At 44.7% G+C, this 18,017-nt stretch overlaps 1 protein-coding gene across 1 annotated transcript; it reads right to left on the reverse strand.

The window, feature by feature from the left end:
- Window positions 1-2,129: 2,129 nt before the first annotated feature.
- Window positions 2,130-17,816, reverse strand: LOC135006610 (uncharacterized). Its single transcript, XM_063952035.1, has 5 exons — window positions 17,488-17,816; window positions 5,634-5,739; window positions 5,447-5,553; window positions 5,001-5,173; window positions 2,130-2,847 (listed from the first exon to the last, which is right to left on the reverse strand). Exons 1-5 carry the CDS (start codon window positions 17,591-17,593, stop codon window positions 2,572-2,574), a joined length of 768 nt encoding a protein of 255 aa, XP_063808105.1. The 5' UTR covers window positions 17,594-17,816; the 3' UTR covers window positions 2,130-2,571.
- Between the last annotated feature and the right edge of the window lie 201 nt (window positions 17,817-18,017).

The following is an 18,017-nucleotide window of genomic DNA, read 5'->3' on the forward strand; positions in this document are numbered from 1 at the left end:
CATATAAATGGCTCACTATTGATGCCAATGCTTTCTACTTTTCCATCCCTCATGGAAGTGCAGTTAATGGTCTTTTGATAATTGATTCTGTGGTATCAGACAAAGAGACAGTTTTTGACAGTTTACAATTTATAATGGAACACAATTACTTTGAATTAAAAATTTTTTATAGAGGTCCAGGGTATAGCAATTGGGACTACATTTGCAAAAAAAGAGACACTGATTTTCATCAGCTGCAGCTTATGCGCAAACAGCCTTTTTGTGCTTATTAGACACACATCTAAGGTGGAATACGTTCCTATCTGTCAAAAAGAAACACTTGCAGGGGATACATTACTTTACAGTTGCTACATTAGAGATTCTGTAACCAACTCCAGGAGTCTTTATTGCAACAATTGTTGCCTTTGAATAATAACAATATAAGGACGAGTTGTAACATCTCTCTGCTATAATCCATAGACAGTGCAGACCATGGTATCTACCTGAATGTTACTTGCTCCTTTATTTCCATATGTAAAATATCAGGACACATCGGGATTATAATACCAGATGCAAGTAGCCATAGTACTCAGTCTATCAATCTATGGCCCTCATTCCGAGTTGTTCGCTCGCTAGCCGCTTTTCGCAGCATTACACACGCTAAGCCGCCGCCCTCTGGGAGTGTATCTTAGCTTAGCAGAATTGCGAACGAAGTATTCGCAATATTGCGAAAAGATTTTTCTGTGCAGTTTCTGAGTAGCTCGAGACTTACTCTTCCAGTGCGATCAGTTCAGTGCTTGTCGTTCCTGGTTTGACGTCACAAACACACCCAGCGTTCACCCAGACACTCCCCCATTTCTCCAGCCACTCCCGCGTTTTTCCCAGAAACGGCAGCGTTTTTTCACACACTCCCATAAAACGGCCAGTTTCCGCCCAGAAACACCCACTTACTGTCAATCACACTCCGATCACAAGAACGAAGAAAAAACCTCGTAATGCCGTGAGTAAAATACCAAACTTCTTAGCAAATTTACTTGGCGCAGTCGCAGTGCGAACATTGCGCATGCGCAATTAGCGGAAAATCGCTGCGATGCAAAGAAAATTACCGAGCGAACAACTCGGAATGAGGGCCTATGTCCTCACCATACTGACAATATAGGAGGCATAGTTTTGATCAATCCCGTTATAGCACAGAAGCAACGAGAGATACCAATGAATTCATGAATGAGTTGGTACATCCTCTCCAATAATTATAATTTAGAGATAGCGCAGATCAAGGCATTTGTTCTAAATTTCTGTGTGGAATCACTAGGATATAATTGAAGTACAATATGGGACAAATTGTGATCATACTATATACCCCCGTTCCCCACATTTATGCCTTGGCATGGACTAAGGACAATATAGTAAGGAATTCCCATTGGCTCTAATATAACACACTAAAAATACACTCTTGCAGGAGTTATAGTGGTGGCTCTACTTTTTAAGAATATTTCTACACTTATATATTTCATTCTTTATCACATTTATGTTTGTATGTGTAATGTTTTTAACCTCTATATATTTTGCTGTATGTGTCCTGCAATTGGGACTTTTTAGAATTAATATAAGCATTAAAAGCTAAGTTTTATCATAAAAATCAACCCAACAAATTAGATTTGTGCACCCAACTCAATAACCGCCTTTCCAGTTCTCCTTATTTTTTGTTACATAATTTGGTTGCATCAGGGTCGCACCCCCAGAGAGAAAAAAGGTCTATTTAGACACACGAATATTGGGGTACATAATAAGCTTATCTATAGATATATTTTTAAGTGTGCAGATGCATCTCTCTTGCCCCATTTGATGTATTCTAACACTGCAATTTAGATTTGGGTTTGGACACGCCCCTCTCAAATCTAAATCTCTCTGTACGTTTTAATTCTGCCACACCTGCAGGGTACATTGGGTTTGCCAAGGACCAAAGTTTATTTTTTTATTTGCTAGCTCACAAGTGAACAGCTGTAATTGCTTTGGACAATGCTTCCCCATTTGTAACTTTTTCATTTTTTAAATAAAGTTCAGCTCCTGTTATTCTAAAATTACTGACTTTTTCCCCAAAAAAATGTATAACTGAAAGAATTTATAAAAAAACAACAACACACATAATATGAAATTAGTCTGCTGTAGCAAACTTTGTTTACAGTTTATACAGTTATTCAAGTCAGTGACTTGCAATACAGGGCAGACAATCCCAGACATATAACCTGAATGACATTAATATTTGGTTGTATAATACAATATGACAGCATCAATATTTAACTTAGAGGTGAGGTAGGGGGTGGGTGTGGTTGGGCTTGCGCCTTGGGCGCCAGATGAGTTTTATTTGGGGAGGACATGAGTAAAGGCGCCAAAGAGAAATAACTAATGTAAGTGACAGATACAACCCCATGCTCAGAGGAAGTATGTGCCTTCACTTCCTGTTTGAGCACCAGAGAAGCCTGAAAGCTAAAGGTAAGTTATTAAGGGAATAGCCATAGTGAAAGAAAGGCTGGATTCGCCTCCTATTTTACTGTTCCATACGTATGCATAATCTGCCATGGTTCCCGTAGATTAGAATTTCAATGGCCATAACACAGGAGTTTGCTGGATGTAGCTCATATATGCTGAATCTCCTCCCCATCTTTTCATGGCCTGTTTCTCAAGAAGGGGAACACCGCTTACATAATTTAGCAGGAACCACACAAAAATTGGGGATATGATACTTAGGTACTGGATACCACTCAGCACTGATGAAGCCGACAGGAATAGGCCGCTCCATTGTAGAATTTCTCCCAGATAGTTTGGGTGGCGACTGTATGCCCATAAACCACTCTGAATAAATTTACCCTGTAGAAAGGACATGGAGACAAACAACACAGTGTGAACTTCCATTGAGTTGCAGATAAATATGCTGTTCACTAATGGTGAATGTTGTATTGCAACGATTCAAAATATGAATGAATGTCTGTAATAACTTTCTGAGAGAGAAAAAAGGTGTGTTTATATTCTACATGTTTATGTATAGTGTAGTATAATATCAACTGCATGTAAACTATCTGGTAGGTTGCCCTAACCACCAGGCTGTATATCTGTCAGATGAGGGCATATACACATACTGTGTGTCACCAAATCTGGGCAAATGGTGTCAGGTGATGACCACACAGACAAGGAATTTACAGTTCCATCTCAGATGATACCTAAAGAATATTACAGACATTCAACCATTATAGTCTCAAATAGCCTAAATGACAATTACATTTGCATCATGTATTTATCAATGTAAGATTTTGTTACATTAATGTGTGTGACGCTCAGCTGTGTGTCTACAAAAGCCCTGTAGAGTAGATACATCTCAGTTACATCTCAGGCCCAGATTTATCAAGCCTTGGAGGGTGATAAATTGCACAGTGATAAAGTACCAACCAATCAGCTTCTAACTGTCATTTTTCAAACACAGCTTGTAACATGGCAGTTATGAGCTGATTGGATGGTACTTTATCACTGTGCAATTTATCACTCTCCAAGGATTGATAAATCTGGGCCTCAGTTACTAATATCTGTTGATCCTGGCTCAGGTTACAGACATTATAGAACACTATGGGGTAAATTCACTAAGATGGGTGTTCTATTAAAGATAAGATGTTGTCCATAGCAACCAATCAGAGAGAGAGAGAGATGAATATTGTTTTGCTGCAAAGCGAATGGTAAAAAGACATTGAGGAGGAAAACCAGCTGCAGTTCCACAATGTGGAGACATTTATTAACAGTGAAATATAGGGGAGAAAACGTATGCTAAATTGTACCCACTCATTAAACAATATCCATTTTGATTTCCTTAAAGTTATGTTAGAATTTACACACATCTATATATATCATAGTCCAATTACTGGCACTCGATTCCTCAATCAAAGTACAGTCTGGGTGCCTTCCCACATGCTGCAGCAGCACAAATACAGCCAAAGTACAAAGCGGCACTCACAGGTCCTTCTCAATGGAAAGTAAATCAGTAGACAATACTCTATTAGCTGATTAGTGTATCAGTTTTATTTACCTTTCGTCAGATTCAACACACACACACACACACACACACACACACACACACGTATATATATTGCACATTTGTGATGATAAATGCCGGCTTAAGAAGTCATCAGAGTAGTAATTAAGTGGAAGAAAGTATGCCAAGGAACAATCCCTAAAACACCCAGGATTATGATCATTACATCCTAGGTATTACAGGATTTATAACACACTTTGGGGGAGATTCAAGTGTTTGAAAAGTCAGTTGGGTGTCTGTTAGACAGGAAAAATCAGACACCCAACCGACTTTTCAAACATTTGAATTCCCCCCTTTGGATTGGGTCAGAGGGCATTAGGAAGATACTTACCTTTTTGGTCCTCCTAGGGGTATATTTATTAAAGCTTCTAAAATAGAGAATTGGTAATGTTGCCCATAGCAACCAATCCGATGCTGTCTATCATTTCTCTATTGCCTTTTAGAAAATGATAGATGGCATCTGATTGGTTGCTATGGGCAACATCACCAATTCTCTGTTTTAGAAGCTTTAGTAGATTTACCCCTTAGACTCACCCAGCTGCATGAAGAAAAGCCCCATGATGCAGTTGCTCTCAGTTACCGATAGTGATGATGTCACCATGCTGTACCTATGAGGCGCATTCCCACTGCAGCTGAGCCTGGGAGAGATCGTCCCACTGCCAAGAAGCCCCTTCTGACCTCCGCTGTGTGACTAAGGTAAGTGAAAGGGGAGGAGGAAGAAGGAATGTAGGAGGGGGGTATCTTTGTATAATTCAATCCTGGGAATCGTGAGATTGAGTTTTTTTCAATCCCAAATTCAGGGATTACACAAATAGGGCGGTATTGGCTTTCCTACATAGAATGGAGGCTGAGGCTGTAACACACAGACATTAAAATAAGGGCAAGAAGAGGAAAGTGTATAGATATGTAAAGAAGAATGTGTAGCTCTCCTAATAACACTTACTGCATTGTCAGGGTCATTTTTAAAATTCCTCTTCTGTTGGTCTGCAATCGCCTGTATGAGGAAGCCAGTGGCCCAAAGTGTCCAGCCCACGTAGTCAGACAGCCCTAGTGGCTTGTCCCGTTTCTGAAAGTTTAACATTAAGGATGGCAGCAATGTCACAAATATCCAGATACCTGGATGAAGAAAAATAGACATTCAAAAGTCAGCATACTTTATATTTAAATCTGTTCTATCTACAGAATTTACTCTAGATGGCCTCAGAATGCCTCAGGTCACTTGTTCCCAATAAATTCATAGGCTGGATATTGGTTCAGTTTACAAAATGGTAGCTTCCACAGTGCGGCAGGTCCACCTAAATGATGCGGTCCAGTCTGGGGCCACATGAATGACTCAACATAAACGCTCCACAATTTTTGCTTTTTTTATTCATTCCCATCACTACTCACCCTGCACTGTCCAGTATAGCAGAAATTTCCCAGGATTATCTCGTACTTTATCAAAGCGCTTGTCATGACCATCTTGAAGGATTCTTAGAAATAAAAATGTGCCAAGTCTAAAGAAATTAAAAAGAAAAAGGTCAGTACATACAGCAATTTTCAATACAAGAATACTACTCTTTAAGAGGGCACTTACCGCAGTCCCCATACTGTGATCAGCCCAGTCTGGACTTGCTGACGGATATACTTTGTTCCTGTCCATCTTAGGCTGAGTTGTGCCAAAAGTATAAATGTTCCACTACCTATTTAAAATCAACATGTAACCAATGATCAACTACGTATTCTGCAACAGAAATAGCATTTTCATTTTACCAACGTATTGAAGAACGACTAAACTTTACATTTTTATTTTAGTTTAATGTAACTACTTAAACATACGTTATTACATGGCTATTCTCCCCTGGATGAATACAGCTCTTCCTATAGAATAGTCTTTGGTCACAGTCAAATATTATCTAAACTAATCTTTGCAGTGTGGTCTACTGAAGGTCACGTCACCCCCAATGACATGCAATGCAGGCCCTCCTGACAGCAATGTGCAGTACAATCTTCTAATAAAATAAAAGTAGATGCCAGCTTCTAACCTACTCTTCACCACGTAACAGTCTGGTACCACCTACCATCCACCCTTCACTAGTTTACTGTCGACCTGCAAATATAACCTTTTCCTTTTCTGATCATCTAAGGTAGGGCCATAGCCAGAAATTTGTGGGGCCCATACCAACATTTTGAAAGGGCCCCTGTCCCAATGCTTCTAGAGAGACACTTCTCTGCAGCAGATGTTAATTTTATGCCCCCTAATAGTGCCCTAGTTCATTTATAGTAGTAGTGCCTTATGCCCGGATTTATCAAGCCTTGGAGAGTACCATGTTACAGGCGGTGGTTGAAAAATGACCTGAGCTGATTGGTTGATACTTTATCACTGTGCACTTTTTCACTCTTCAAGGCTTGATAAATCTGGGCCTGTGTTACTGTTATGCCCCATTGTAGTGCCCTAGTTTATTATATAAACCATAGCAGTGCCGTAGTGTACATTATGTCATATTGTGGGGCTGTCAGTACGCATTATGCAACACAGTGCCTCCATTTCACACACTTTAGTGCTACCACATCTTATTGTACTACATTACAGTGCCCCCAGTTCATGTTATGCAACATTATAGTGCCCCCAGTTCATATTGTGCCACACTATAGTGCCTCATATTATGTAACATTATAATGCCCTCCAGTTTATTTTAAATCACATTACAAAAAGCAGGACAAGGGACATATCTAGATATATTGTAGGCCCCAAGGCAAAAGTTTGTAAGGGCCCATGTGTACCACCCAGTGGTGAAAAATGTATATAACACATGTAACTTTGACAGGGAAGGTGGGCCTCTCTCAGCTCTGGGCCCCATAGCAGCTGCACTCCCTGCACCTATGGTAGCTACACCCTTTGTCAAACCTCCACCAGTTTAAGGCAAACTGAGTTCATCAACTGCTGTGAATCTCAAGTGCCAATGAAAGCATTCAAAGCACACTATTTTCTGATCACGTATACTCATTGCTATATGCAGCTGAGCGGGTTTTTCCCCCATAAATGTATGTACAAACATCGAAAGTCGGAGCATCGGACCATCGATGGTCAGAACATTGCAATATTTTTTCAGCCCTTTCTCCTTTTTTGCACCCTCCGGGGTCCAGGGGAAAGTTGAGGGCTGCTTTTTATAATTCCACAGCGGCTGCTAATGTCTGCAGATACGGGGAGGGGGATGCAGCTGGGCTGACCGATCAGCATTGATCGGCAACACATCGGGCACTTGGGACGGGGGAAGGACACCAGGAAGCAGAATGGCCCGAGAGGTCACTCTGGTAGTGGCAGCTGCAAGAAGAGTCTCTTCCTGCAGCTGCACAATTGGCTTTTTGATGTCACGAAAAGCCCAGCCTGGTGTGGTCACACCTGATGCGCCATAATTGCACATAATCAGACAGCTGAGCAATTCTGCCTAAGAAGTACAGATGTGTCCTTTTACACTGTGGCTTCAGCCAAGCCAAATAGCCCCTCTCGGGGGGCTTGGTCCCAGGCAACTCAGATGCGGTACATGGTGCACTTAAAATGTGTGTCATTTTCACACAAATAAAGCTACTGGATGTGACAAAGCTGTATTGCTAGAGTATGCAAATCACTGTGATTTGTGACATTTGTACATCTGTAAACCACGGAGTATGAATCTGTGCAAAGAGAGCTCCAATGCAAATAGTTTCCCCCATGCCAAGTTCCGTGGTGATTAATCTGCAACGTTGTAAGAGTGTAAAACCAATTCCTGTGCAGTCAAAACAGCAGGCTTGCGTCTCTAGTATGCAGTAAACTGCTTTTTTGCTGATTTTTCAATGCGTATAAGATGAAAAATGTAAAGAAAAATATGGTATGATATTCTCAAAGCGTCTCAGATGCAGCGGGCATATCGCCCAGTATGGTGTATAGACACTATGCATATGAGGACAAATCTGTACTTTATCAGAGTTGCTGACACCTGATAAAGGGATCACACCCCATAAATGCTGTGTTTGTACTCACTCTGGAATAAACTACACCTTGTGGAGGATTGCTTATCCAAGAGAGTGTTTTGGATTTTTCTATTTGTGTCTTTTATTATTATATTATTATTATTATTATTATTATCATCCTTTATTTATATGGCGCCACAAGGGTTCCGCAGCGCCCAATTACAGAGTACATAAAGTCCACAAATTATTACAGAGGTCTTAAAGTCCCAGCCTCCATAACAGCTGAAAAGCTGCAGGTTCCCTGCCATTAACCCTAGGCCCTCTTGTACCTGCAAGTCCCTGCACTACATATAACATATTGGGCCTGATTCTGAGTCAGACACAAATACAAATGCAGATGGCTCCCGCTGACATCTGCAAAATGTGCATCCTATGTAGAAAGCAATCGCAGTCTATGTATGCACTATACCAGGCATACGAGCATGGATGAATTGATCCGTCCGTTGCCTGATTACTCTTTCTGTGAGCATAAGGTAGGAAGCAGGCTGCCGCGGCTGGGCGGAAAACCGGCAGCAGGTACTTTCATCTCAGAAACAGGCCCAGTGGCGTATCAAGAGAGGAGGGGGCCCGCGTGCAGTATCCGTCCGGCCCCCTCCTCTCCAGTCGGCAGCACAGTAGACTCTGAGCACTAGGAGCACTAGCAGGATCTAGGGCTGTTTTCCGGATGATTTTCCATCTCAAGATGGGCAAAACTCGGGCAAAAATGTCAGCTGCACAATTTTTCCAGTGATTTGGACGCAGCACTCCAGAGAGGTACGTATTGAAGAAATAGGCCCATTATATATTATTGGGGCAGTACGGGATGATGTAATGGTTAGCATTACTGCCTCACAGCACTGAGGTCATGCGTTCAATTCCTACCATGGCCCTAACTGTGTGGAGTTTGTATATTCTCACCGTACTTGCGTGGGCTTCCTCCAGGTACTCCGGTTTCCCGCCACAAAAATAATAAGATTTTACTCACCGGTAAATCTATTTCTCGTAGTCCGTAGTGGATGCTGGGAACTCTGAAAGGACCATGGGGAATAGCGGCTCCGCAGGAGACTGGGCACAACTAAAGAAAGCTTTTAGGTCACCTGGTGTGCACTGGCTCCTCCCACTATGACCCTCCTCCAAGCCTCAGTTAGGACACTGTGCCCGGACGAGCTGACATAATAAGGAAGGATTTTGAATCCCGGGTAAGACTCTTACCAGCCACACCAATCACACCGTATAACTCGTGATACCATACCCAGTTTAACAGTGTGAAAACAACTGAGCCTCTCAACAGATGGCTCAACAATAACCCTTTAGTTAACAATAACTATGTACAAGTATTGCAGACAATCCGCACTTGGGACGGGCGCCCAGCATTCACTATGGACTACGAGAAATAGATTTACTGGTGAGTAAAATCTTATTTTCTCTGACGTCCTAGTGGATGCTGGGAACTCCGAAAGGACCATGGGGATTATACCAAACGGGCGGGAGAGTGCGGATGACTCTGCAGCACCGAATGACAGAACTCAAGGTCCTCCTCAGCCAGGGTATCAAATTTGTAGAATTTTGCAAACGTGTTTGCCCATGACCAAGTAGCAGCTCGGCAAAGTTGTAAAGCCGAGACCCCTCGGGCAGCCGCCCAAGATGAGCCCACCTTCCTTGTGGAATGGGCTTTTACTGATTTAGGATGCGGCAGTCCAGCCGCAGAATGCGCCAGCTGAATTGTGCTACAAATCCAGCGAGCAATAGTCTGCTTAGAAGCAGGAGCACCCAGCTTGTTGGGTGCATACAGGATAAATAGCGAGTCAGTTTTCCTGACTCTAGCCGTCCTGGAAACATAAATTTTCAAGGCGCTGACTACGTCCAGCAACTTGGAATCCTCCAAGTCCCTAGTAGCCGCAGGCACCACAATAGGTTGGTTCAAGTGAAAAGCTGATACCACCTTAGGGAGAAACTGGGGACGAGTCCTCAATTCTGCCCTATCCATATGGAAAATCAGATAAGGGCTTTTACATGACAAAGCCGCCAATTCTGACACACGCCTGGCTGAAGCCAAGGCCAATAACATGACCACTTTCCACGTGAGACATTTTAGATCCACGGTTTTAAGTGGCTCAAACCAATGTGATTTTAAGAAACTCAACACCACGTTGAGATCCCAAGGTGCCACTGGAGCCACAAAAGGGGGCTGAATATGCAGCACTCCCTTAACAAACGTCTGAACTTCAGGTAGTGAAGCTAGTTCTTTCTGGAAGAAAAATCGACAGAGCCGAGATCTGTACCTTAATGGAGCCTAATTTCAGGCCCATAGTCACTCCTGCTTGTAGGAAATGCAGAAATCGACCCAGTTGAAATTCCTCTGTTGGGGCCTTTTTGGCCTCACACCAAGCAACATACATCCGCCATATGCGGTGATAATGCTTTGCAGTTACATCTTTCCTGGCTTTAATCAGCGTAGGAATGACTTCCTCCGGAATGCCCTTTTCCTTCAGGATCCGGCGTTCAACCGCCATGCCGTCAAACGCAGCCGCGGTAAGTCTTGGAACAGACAGGGCCCCTGCTGCAGCAGGTCCTGTCTGAGCGGCAGAGGCCATGGGTCCTCTGAGATCATCTCTTGAAGTTCCGGGTAACACGCTCGTCTTGGCCAATCCGGAACCACGAGTATTGTTCTTACTCCTCGTTTTCTTATTATTCTCAGTACCCTTGGTATGAGAGGCAGAGGAGGGAACACATAAACTGACTGGTACACCCACGGTGTCACTAGAGCGTTCACAGCTATCGCCTAAGGGTCCCTTGACCTGGCGCAATATCTCTCTAGTTTTTTGTTTAGGCGGGACGCCATCATGTCCACCTGTGGCCTTTCCCAACGGTTTACCAACAGTTGGAAGACTTCTGGATGAAGTCCCCACTCTCCCGGGTGTAGGTCGTGTCCGCTAAGGAAGTCTGCTTCCCAGTTGTCCACTCCCGGAATGAACACTGCTGACAGTGCTAAGACGTGATTTTCCGCCCATCGGAGAATCCTTGTGGCTTCTGCCATCGCCATCCTGCTTCTTGTGCCGCCCTGTCGGTTTACATGGGCGACTGCCGTGATGTTGTCTGATTGGATCAGTACCGGCTGGTTTTGAAGCAGAGGCCTTGCCAGACTTAGGGCATTGTAAATGGCCCTCAGTTCCAGAATATTTATGTGTAGGGACGACTCCTGACTTGACCAAAGTCCTTGGAAATTTCTTCCCTGTGTGACTGCCCCCCAGCCTCGAAGGCTGGCATCCGTGGTTACCCGGACCCAGTCCTGTATGCCGAATCTGCGGCCCTCTTGAAGATGAGCACTCTGCAGCCACCACAGTAGAGATACCCTGGTCCTTGGAGACAGGGTTATCAGCCGATGCATCTGAAGATGCGATCCCGACCACTTGTCCAAGAGGTCCCACTGAAATGTTCTTGCATGGAACCTGCCGAATGGAATTTTGCTTCGTAAGAAGCTACCATTTTTCCCAGGACTCGTGTGCAGTGATGCACCGATACCTGTTTTGGTTTCAGGAGGTCTCTGACTAGAGATGACAGCTCCTTGGCTTTCTCCTGCGGGAGAAACACTTTTTTCTGTTCTGTGTCCAGAACCATCCCCAGGAACAGTAGGCGTGTGGTAGGAACCAGCTGTGACTTTGGAATGTATAGAATCCATCCGTGCTGTTGTAGCACTTCCCGAGATAGTGCTACTCCGACCAACAACTGCTCCTTGGACCTCGCCTTTATAAGGAGATCGTCCAAGTACGGGATAATTAAAACTTCCTTTCTCGAAGGAGTATAATCATTTCTGCCATTACCTTGGTAAAGACCCTCGGTGCCGTGGACAGTCCAAACGGCAGTGTTTGGAATTGGTAATGGCAATCCTGTACCACAAATCTGAGGTACTCCTGGTGAGGATGGTAAATGGCGGCATGTAGGTAAGCCTCCTTGATGTCCAGGGATACCATGTAATCCCCCTCCTCCAGGCTTGCAATAATCGCCCTGAGCGATTTCATCTTGAACTTGAATTTTTTTATGTATGTGTTCAAGGATTTCAAATATAAAATGGGTCTCACCGAACCGTCCGGTTTCGGTACCACAAACAGTGTGGAATAGTAACCCCGTCCTTGTTGAAGTAGGGGCACCTTGACTATCACCTGCTGGGAATACAGCTTGTGAATTGCCTCTAGCACAGTCTCCCTGCCTGAGGGAGTTGTCGGCAAGGCAGATTTGAGGAAACGGCGGGGGGGAGACGCCTCGAATTCCAGCTTGTACCCCTGAGATACTACTTGAAGGATCTAGGGATCCACCTGTGAGCGAGCCCACTGATCGCTGAAATTTTTGAGGCGGCCCCCCACCGTACCTGGCTACGCCTGTGGAGCCCCCCCGTCATGCGGTGGACTCAGAGGAAGCGGGGGAAGAATTTTGATTCTGGGAACTGGCTGACTGGTGCAGCTTTTTCCCTCTTCCTTCGTTTTACACGCTTGCATTTCTGAAGCCGAAAGGACTGTACCTGATAATACAGTGCTTTCTGAGGCCGTGAGGAAACTTGAGGTAAAAAATTTTTCTTCCCAGCTGTTGCTGTGGATACGAGGTCCCAGAGACCATCCCCAAACAATTCCTTACCCTTATAAGGCTCTATGTGCCTTTTAAAGTCAGCATCACCTGTCCAGTGTCTGGTCTCTAATAACCTCCTGACCGAATGGACATTGCATTAATTCTGGATGCCAGCCGGCAAAATATCCCTCTGTGCATCCCTCATATATAAGACGACGTCTTATGTTCGCAAAATAGTATCCCTGTTTGACAGGGTTACAGACCACGCTGCAGCAGCACTATCTGCAGGTCTCAGTCTAGTACCTGAGTGTGTAAATACAGACTTCAGGATAGCCTCCTGCTTTTTATCAGCAGGTACCTTCAATGTGGCCGTATCCTAAGACGGCAGTGCCACCTTTTTTGACAAACGTGTGAGCGCCTTATCCACCCTAGGGGATATCTCCCAGCGTAACTTATCCTCTGGCGGGAAAGGGTACGCCATCAGTAACTTTTTAGAAATTACCAGTTTCTTATCGGGGGAACCCACGCTTTTTCACACTTCATTCACTCATTTGATGGGGGAACAAAACACTGCCTGCTTTTTCTCCCCAAACATAAAACCCTTTTTTAGTGGTACTTGGGTTAATGTCAGAAATGTGTAACACATTTTTTATTGCCGGGATCATGTAACGGATGTTCCTAGTGGATTGTGTATATGTCTCAACCTCGTCGACACTGGAGTCAGACTCCGTGTCGACATCTGTGTCTGCCATCTGAGGGAGCAGGCGTTTTTGAGCCCCTGATGGCCTTTGAGACGCCTGGGCAGGCGCGGGCTGAGAAGCCGGCTGTCCCATAGCTGTTACGTCATCCAGCCTTTTATGTAAGGAGTTGACACTGTCGGTTTATACCTTCCACTTATCCATCCACTCTGGTGTCGGCCCCACAGGGGGCGACATCACATTTATCGGCATCTGCTCTGCCATCACATAAGCCTCCTCATCAAACGTGTCGACACAGCCGTACCGACACACCGCACACACACAGGGAATGCTCTGACTGAGGACAGGACCCCACACAGCCCTTTGGGGAGACAGAGAGAGAGTATGCCAGCACACACCAGAGCGCTATATAATTTAGGGATTAACACTATATTGAGTGAATTTTTCCCAATAGCTGCTTGTATATACAATATTGCGCCTAAATTTAGTGCCCCCCCTCTCTTTTTAACCCTTTGAGCCTGAAAACTACAGGGGAGAGCCTGGGGAGCTGTCTTCCAGTTGCACTGTGAAGAGAAAATGGCGCCAGTGTGCTGAGAGAGATAGCTCCGCCCCTTTTTCGCGGACTTTTCTCCCGCTTTTTTATGGATTCTGGCAGGGGTATTTATCACATATATAGCCTCTGGGGCTATATATTGTGATATATATGCCAGCCAAGGTGTTTTTATTGCTGCTCAGGGCGCGCCCCCCCCCCCAGCGCCCTGCACACTCAGTGACCGGAGTGTGAAGTGTGCATGAGGAGCAATGGCGCACAGCTGCAGTGCTGTGCGCTACCTTGGTGAAGACTGATGTCTTCTGCCGCCGATTTTCCGGACCTCTTCTTGCTTCTGGCTCTGTAAGGGGGACGGCGGCGCGGCTCCGGGACCGAACACCAAGGCCAGTTCCATGCGGTCGATCCCTCTGGAGCTAATGGTGTCCAGTAGCCTAAGAAGCCCAAGCTAGCTGCAAGCAGGTAGGTTCGCTTCTTCTCCCCTTAGTCCCTCGATGCAGTGAGTCTGTTGCCAGCAGATCTCACTGTAAAATAAAAAACCTAATTATATACTTTCTTTCTAGAAGCTCAGGAGAGCCCCTAGTGTGCATCCAACCTCGGCCGGGCACAAAATCTAACTGAGGCTTGGAGGAGGGTCATAGTGGGAGGAGCCAGTGCACACCAGGTGACCTAAAAGCTTTCTTTAGTTGTGCCCAGTCTCCTGCGGAGCCGCTATTCCCCGTGGTCCTTTCGGAGTTCCCAGCATCCCGAGGAAGAGAAATACATTAAGAACACTGATAGCAAGAATAATTTAGGTAAACCCTCACAATTAACATGGCGTATAAGTGAAGATCTTAGCACACATTTGCGCAAATATGTGGGTCCATGTACCGCGACCAGGTGACTTAAGTTAATTGGCTCCCAAGAAAATTTACCGTAACGCGAATGTAACTATATATACATGTGATAAGGAATTAAGGGGGACATATACTAAGCAGTGATAAAAGTGGAGAAGTGAGCCAGTGGAGAAGTTGCCCACGGCAACTAATCAGCATTGACTTAACATTTCCAATTTGCATACTATACAATTGTACAGAGCAGCTGATTGGTTGCCATGGGAAATTTCTCCACTGGCTCACTTCTCCACTTTTATCACTGCTTAATACATGTCCCCCATAGACTGTAAGCTCCACTGGGGCAGGGTCTGATTTGAATGGCCGAATATATTCTCTGTAAAGCTATATAAATAACTGTTGATGAATAAATAATATATAAATAACTGGTAAAAAATAATAAATATAGATACGCCACTAAACATTGCCGGAGGCACTCACACCTGTACAGAGCAACAATTGAATTGCTTCGTTGGGAGCCCATTAATTAGCGCTGCTGGCAAAACGGGTGGTCTTCTGGTTGCCGAATGTCGGGATCCCGGCGCACAGTATACCGGTGCCGGAATCCCGACACCCGGCATACCGACACATATTCTCCCTCATGGGGGTCCACGACCCCCCTGGAGGGAGAATAAATAGCGTAGCGCGCCAGCGTGGCAAGCGCAGCGAGCCCGCAAGGGGCTCATTTGGGCTCGCCACGCTGTCAGTATGCCGGCGGTCGGGCTCCCAGCACCGGTATGCTGGTCGCCGGGAGCCCGGCCGCCGGCATACCATACTACACCCGGCAAAACAACTGAATTGCCCCCACAGTACAATACTGATAAACCAGGCAAAATCTGGACACGCTTAAACCGAGTGGTTGCATTACTTGTGGGAATCAAGGGGGCCTGAAATGAAGTAAAACTGGGAAATGACTGGTTTTGACATTCTTTTTCTAAACACTACTGCTTTGCCAAGTGGGACCTGGTGTTAAGATTCTAAACGGGCTTACTTTGTTGTAATGGAACCTATGGGAATTTGCATTATTATTTTAACACTAGTCTGCTTTTTTTCTAAGGTTTAGTATTAATAATTCCTTATTCAGTTTATTGCAGAAAATAAAAACAATTCACAATAATGGCTTTATTTACCAAGGGTACAAGTAAATATGGGGTATTTATAATTACCATCCCCATCACCTATTGCCAAATTCACTGGCTAGATGGAAATAGTCAAATTAAATGGCAATTCATATAATAATAAATAAGAATTTACTCACCGGTAATTCTATTTCTCGTAGTCCGTAGTGGATGCTGGGAACTCCGTAAGGACCATGGGGAATAGCGGGCTCCGAAGGAGGCTGGGCACTCTAGAAAGATTTATGACTACCTGGTGTGCACTGGCTCCTCCCACTATGACCCTCCTCCAAGCCTCAGTTAGGACACTGTGCCCGGACGAGCAGACATAATAAGGAAGGATTTAGAATCCCGGGTAAGACTCTTACCAGCCACACCAATCACACCGTACAACTCGTGATACTATATCCAGTTTGACAGTATGAAAACAACTGAGCCTCTCAACAGATGGCTCAACAATAACCCTTTAGTTAACAATAACTATTTACAAGTATTGCAGACAATCCGCACTTGGGATGGGCGCCCAGCATCCACTACGGACTACGAGAAATAGAATTACCGGTGAGTAAATTCTTATTTTCTCTAACGTCCTAGTGGATGCTGGGAACTCCGTAAGGACCATGGGGATTATACCAAAGCTCCCAAACGGGCGGGAGAGTGCGGATGACTCTGTAGCACCGAATGAGAGAACTCCAGGTCCTCCTCAGCCAGGGTATCAAATTTGTAGAATTTTGCAAACGTGTTTGCCCCTGACCAAGTAGCTGCTCGGCAAAGTTGTAAAGCCGAGACCCCTCGGGCAGCCGCCCAAGATGAGCCCACCTTCCTTGTGGAATGGGCATTTACAGATCCCCATCACCTATTGCCAAATTCACTGGCTAGATGGAAATAGTCAAATTAAATGGCAATTCATATAATAATAATAATAATAATAATAATAATAATAATAATAATAATAATAATACTACTACAATGTTGACAGCTGTTACACAAAAACAAAACTTTTTTTTAACACTTGGCCCTAGCTGATACGAGGACTGTCTGCTGCTCACCTTATAAAACAAAAATAAGTAGTCCCATGTGAGCTACTAAACAGAAAACTATGACCAAACGTATGTTTACATAAGGTGAAATTATTACTGTGCTTTGCACAAGAGGGTAGATATATTAAGTCTGGAGAAGTGATAAGTGCAAGGTGATAACGCACCAGCCAATCAGCCTCAATATGTAAATTGACAAGAGCTGATTGGCTGGTGCGTTATCACCTTCCACTTATCACTGCTTTGTCACTTCGCCAGACTTAATACATCTGCCCCAAGGTTTTGTAATTGTATCCTTGCATGATGTAACCAGTATGGAACCACTAAAGGTATCAGCTGCACCTTAATGCGCATGAGCGCTTCACTTTTATGTAACTTTGGAGAACGCCGCCCTTAGTTGCTAGGTTACGAAAATGCGTCCATCACGTGATCGCACCTCCGGTAGCCATTACTGTTGAGGGTAAGGAATCGCCTCACAAGGAAACAGTGTTCTAAGCCTGTAAAGAACGCTAAGATTTGTCAATATCTTGACTTACTGAACATGGCTGCCGGCATAATTCAAGCAGCGGGTTATACGGGCTATAGATCTCTAACACAGTCAAATACATGAACGGGACATGTGTTCGTCTTACCTGCGAGGTCATAGAACTTTTCTGTTTGGAGCAGCGCTGCTGCCACCCACAGGATCCATTGTATCGCTAAGCTCAGGGCCAGAGAGAGAGACAGGGCTTGGAGCATGGCTGGAAGAGAGTTGGGGATAAGTTATGGAGCCGCCCTTCTCTGACCAGTTGTAACTCCCCCTGCTGTCTGCGCTCTGAGGCTCTCCCAGTGTACATGTGACCAAACTACACCTGGGTAATTTGTTATTGTTATTCTTGCTCCAATTTCTAAAGGGGAGAAAAAACTACTTTCTCTGACGTCCTAAGTGGATGCTGGGGACTCCGTCAGGACCATGGGGAATAGCGGCTCCGCAGGAGAAAGGGCACAAAAGTAAAAGCCTTAGGATCAGGTGGTGTGCACTGGCTCCTCCCCCCATGACCCTCCTCCAAGCCTCAGTTAGATTTTTGTGCCCGGCCGAGAAGGGTGCAATCTAGGTGGCTCTCCTAAAGAGCTGCTTAGAGTAAAAGTTTTGTTAGGTTTTTTTATTTTCAGTGAGTCCTGC

Source organism: Pseudophryne corroboree, chromosome 2 (assembly GCF_028390025.1).
Source record: "Pseudophryne corroboree isolate aPseCor3 chromosome 2, aPseCor3.hap2, whole genome shotgun sequence".
In the NCBI taxonomy this organism is placed as follows: domain Eukaryota; kingdom Metazoa; phylum Chordata; class Amphibia; order Anura; family Myobatrachidae; genus Pseudophryne; species Pseudophryne corroboree.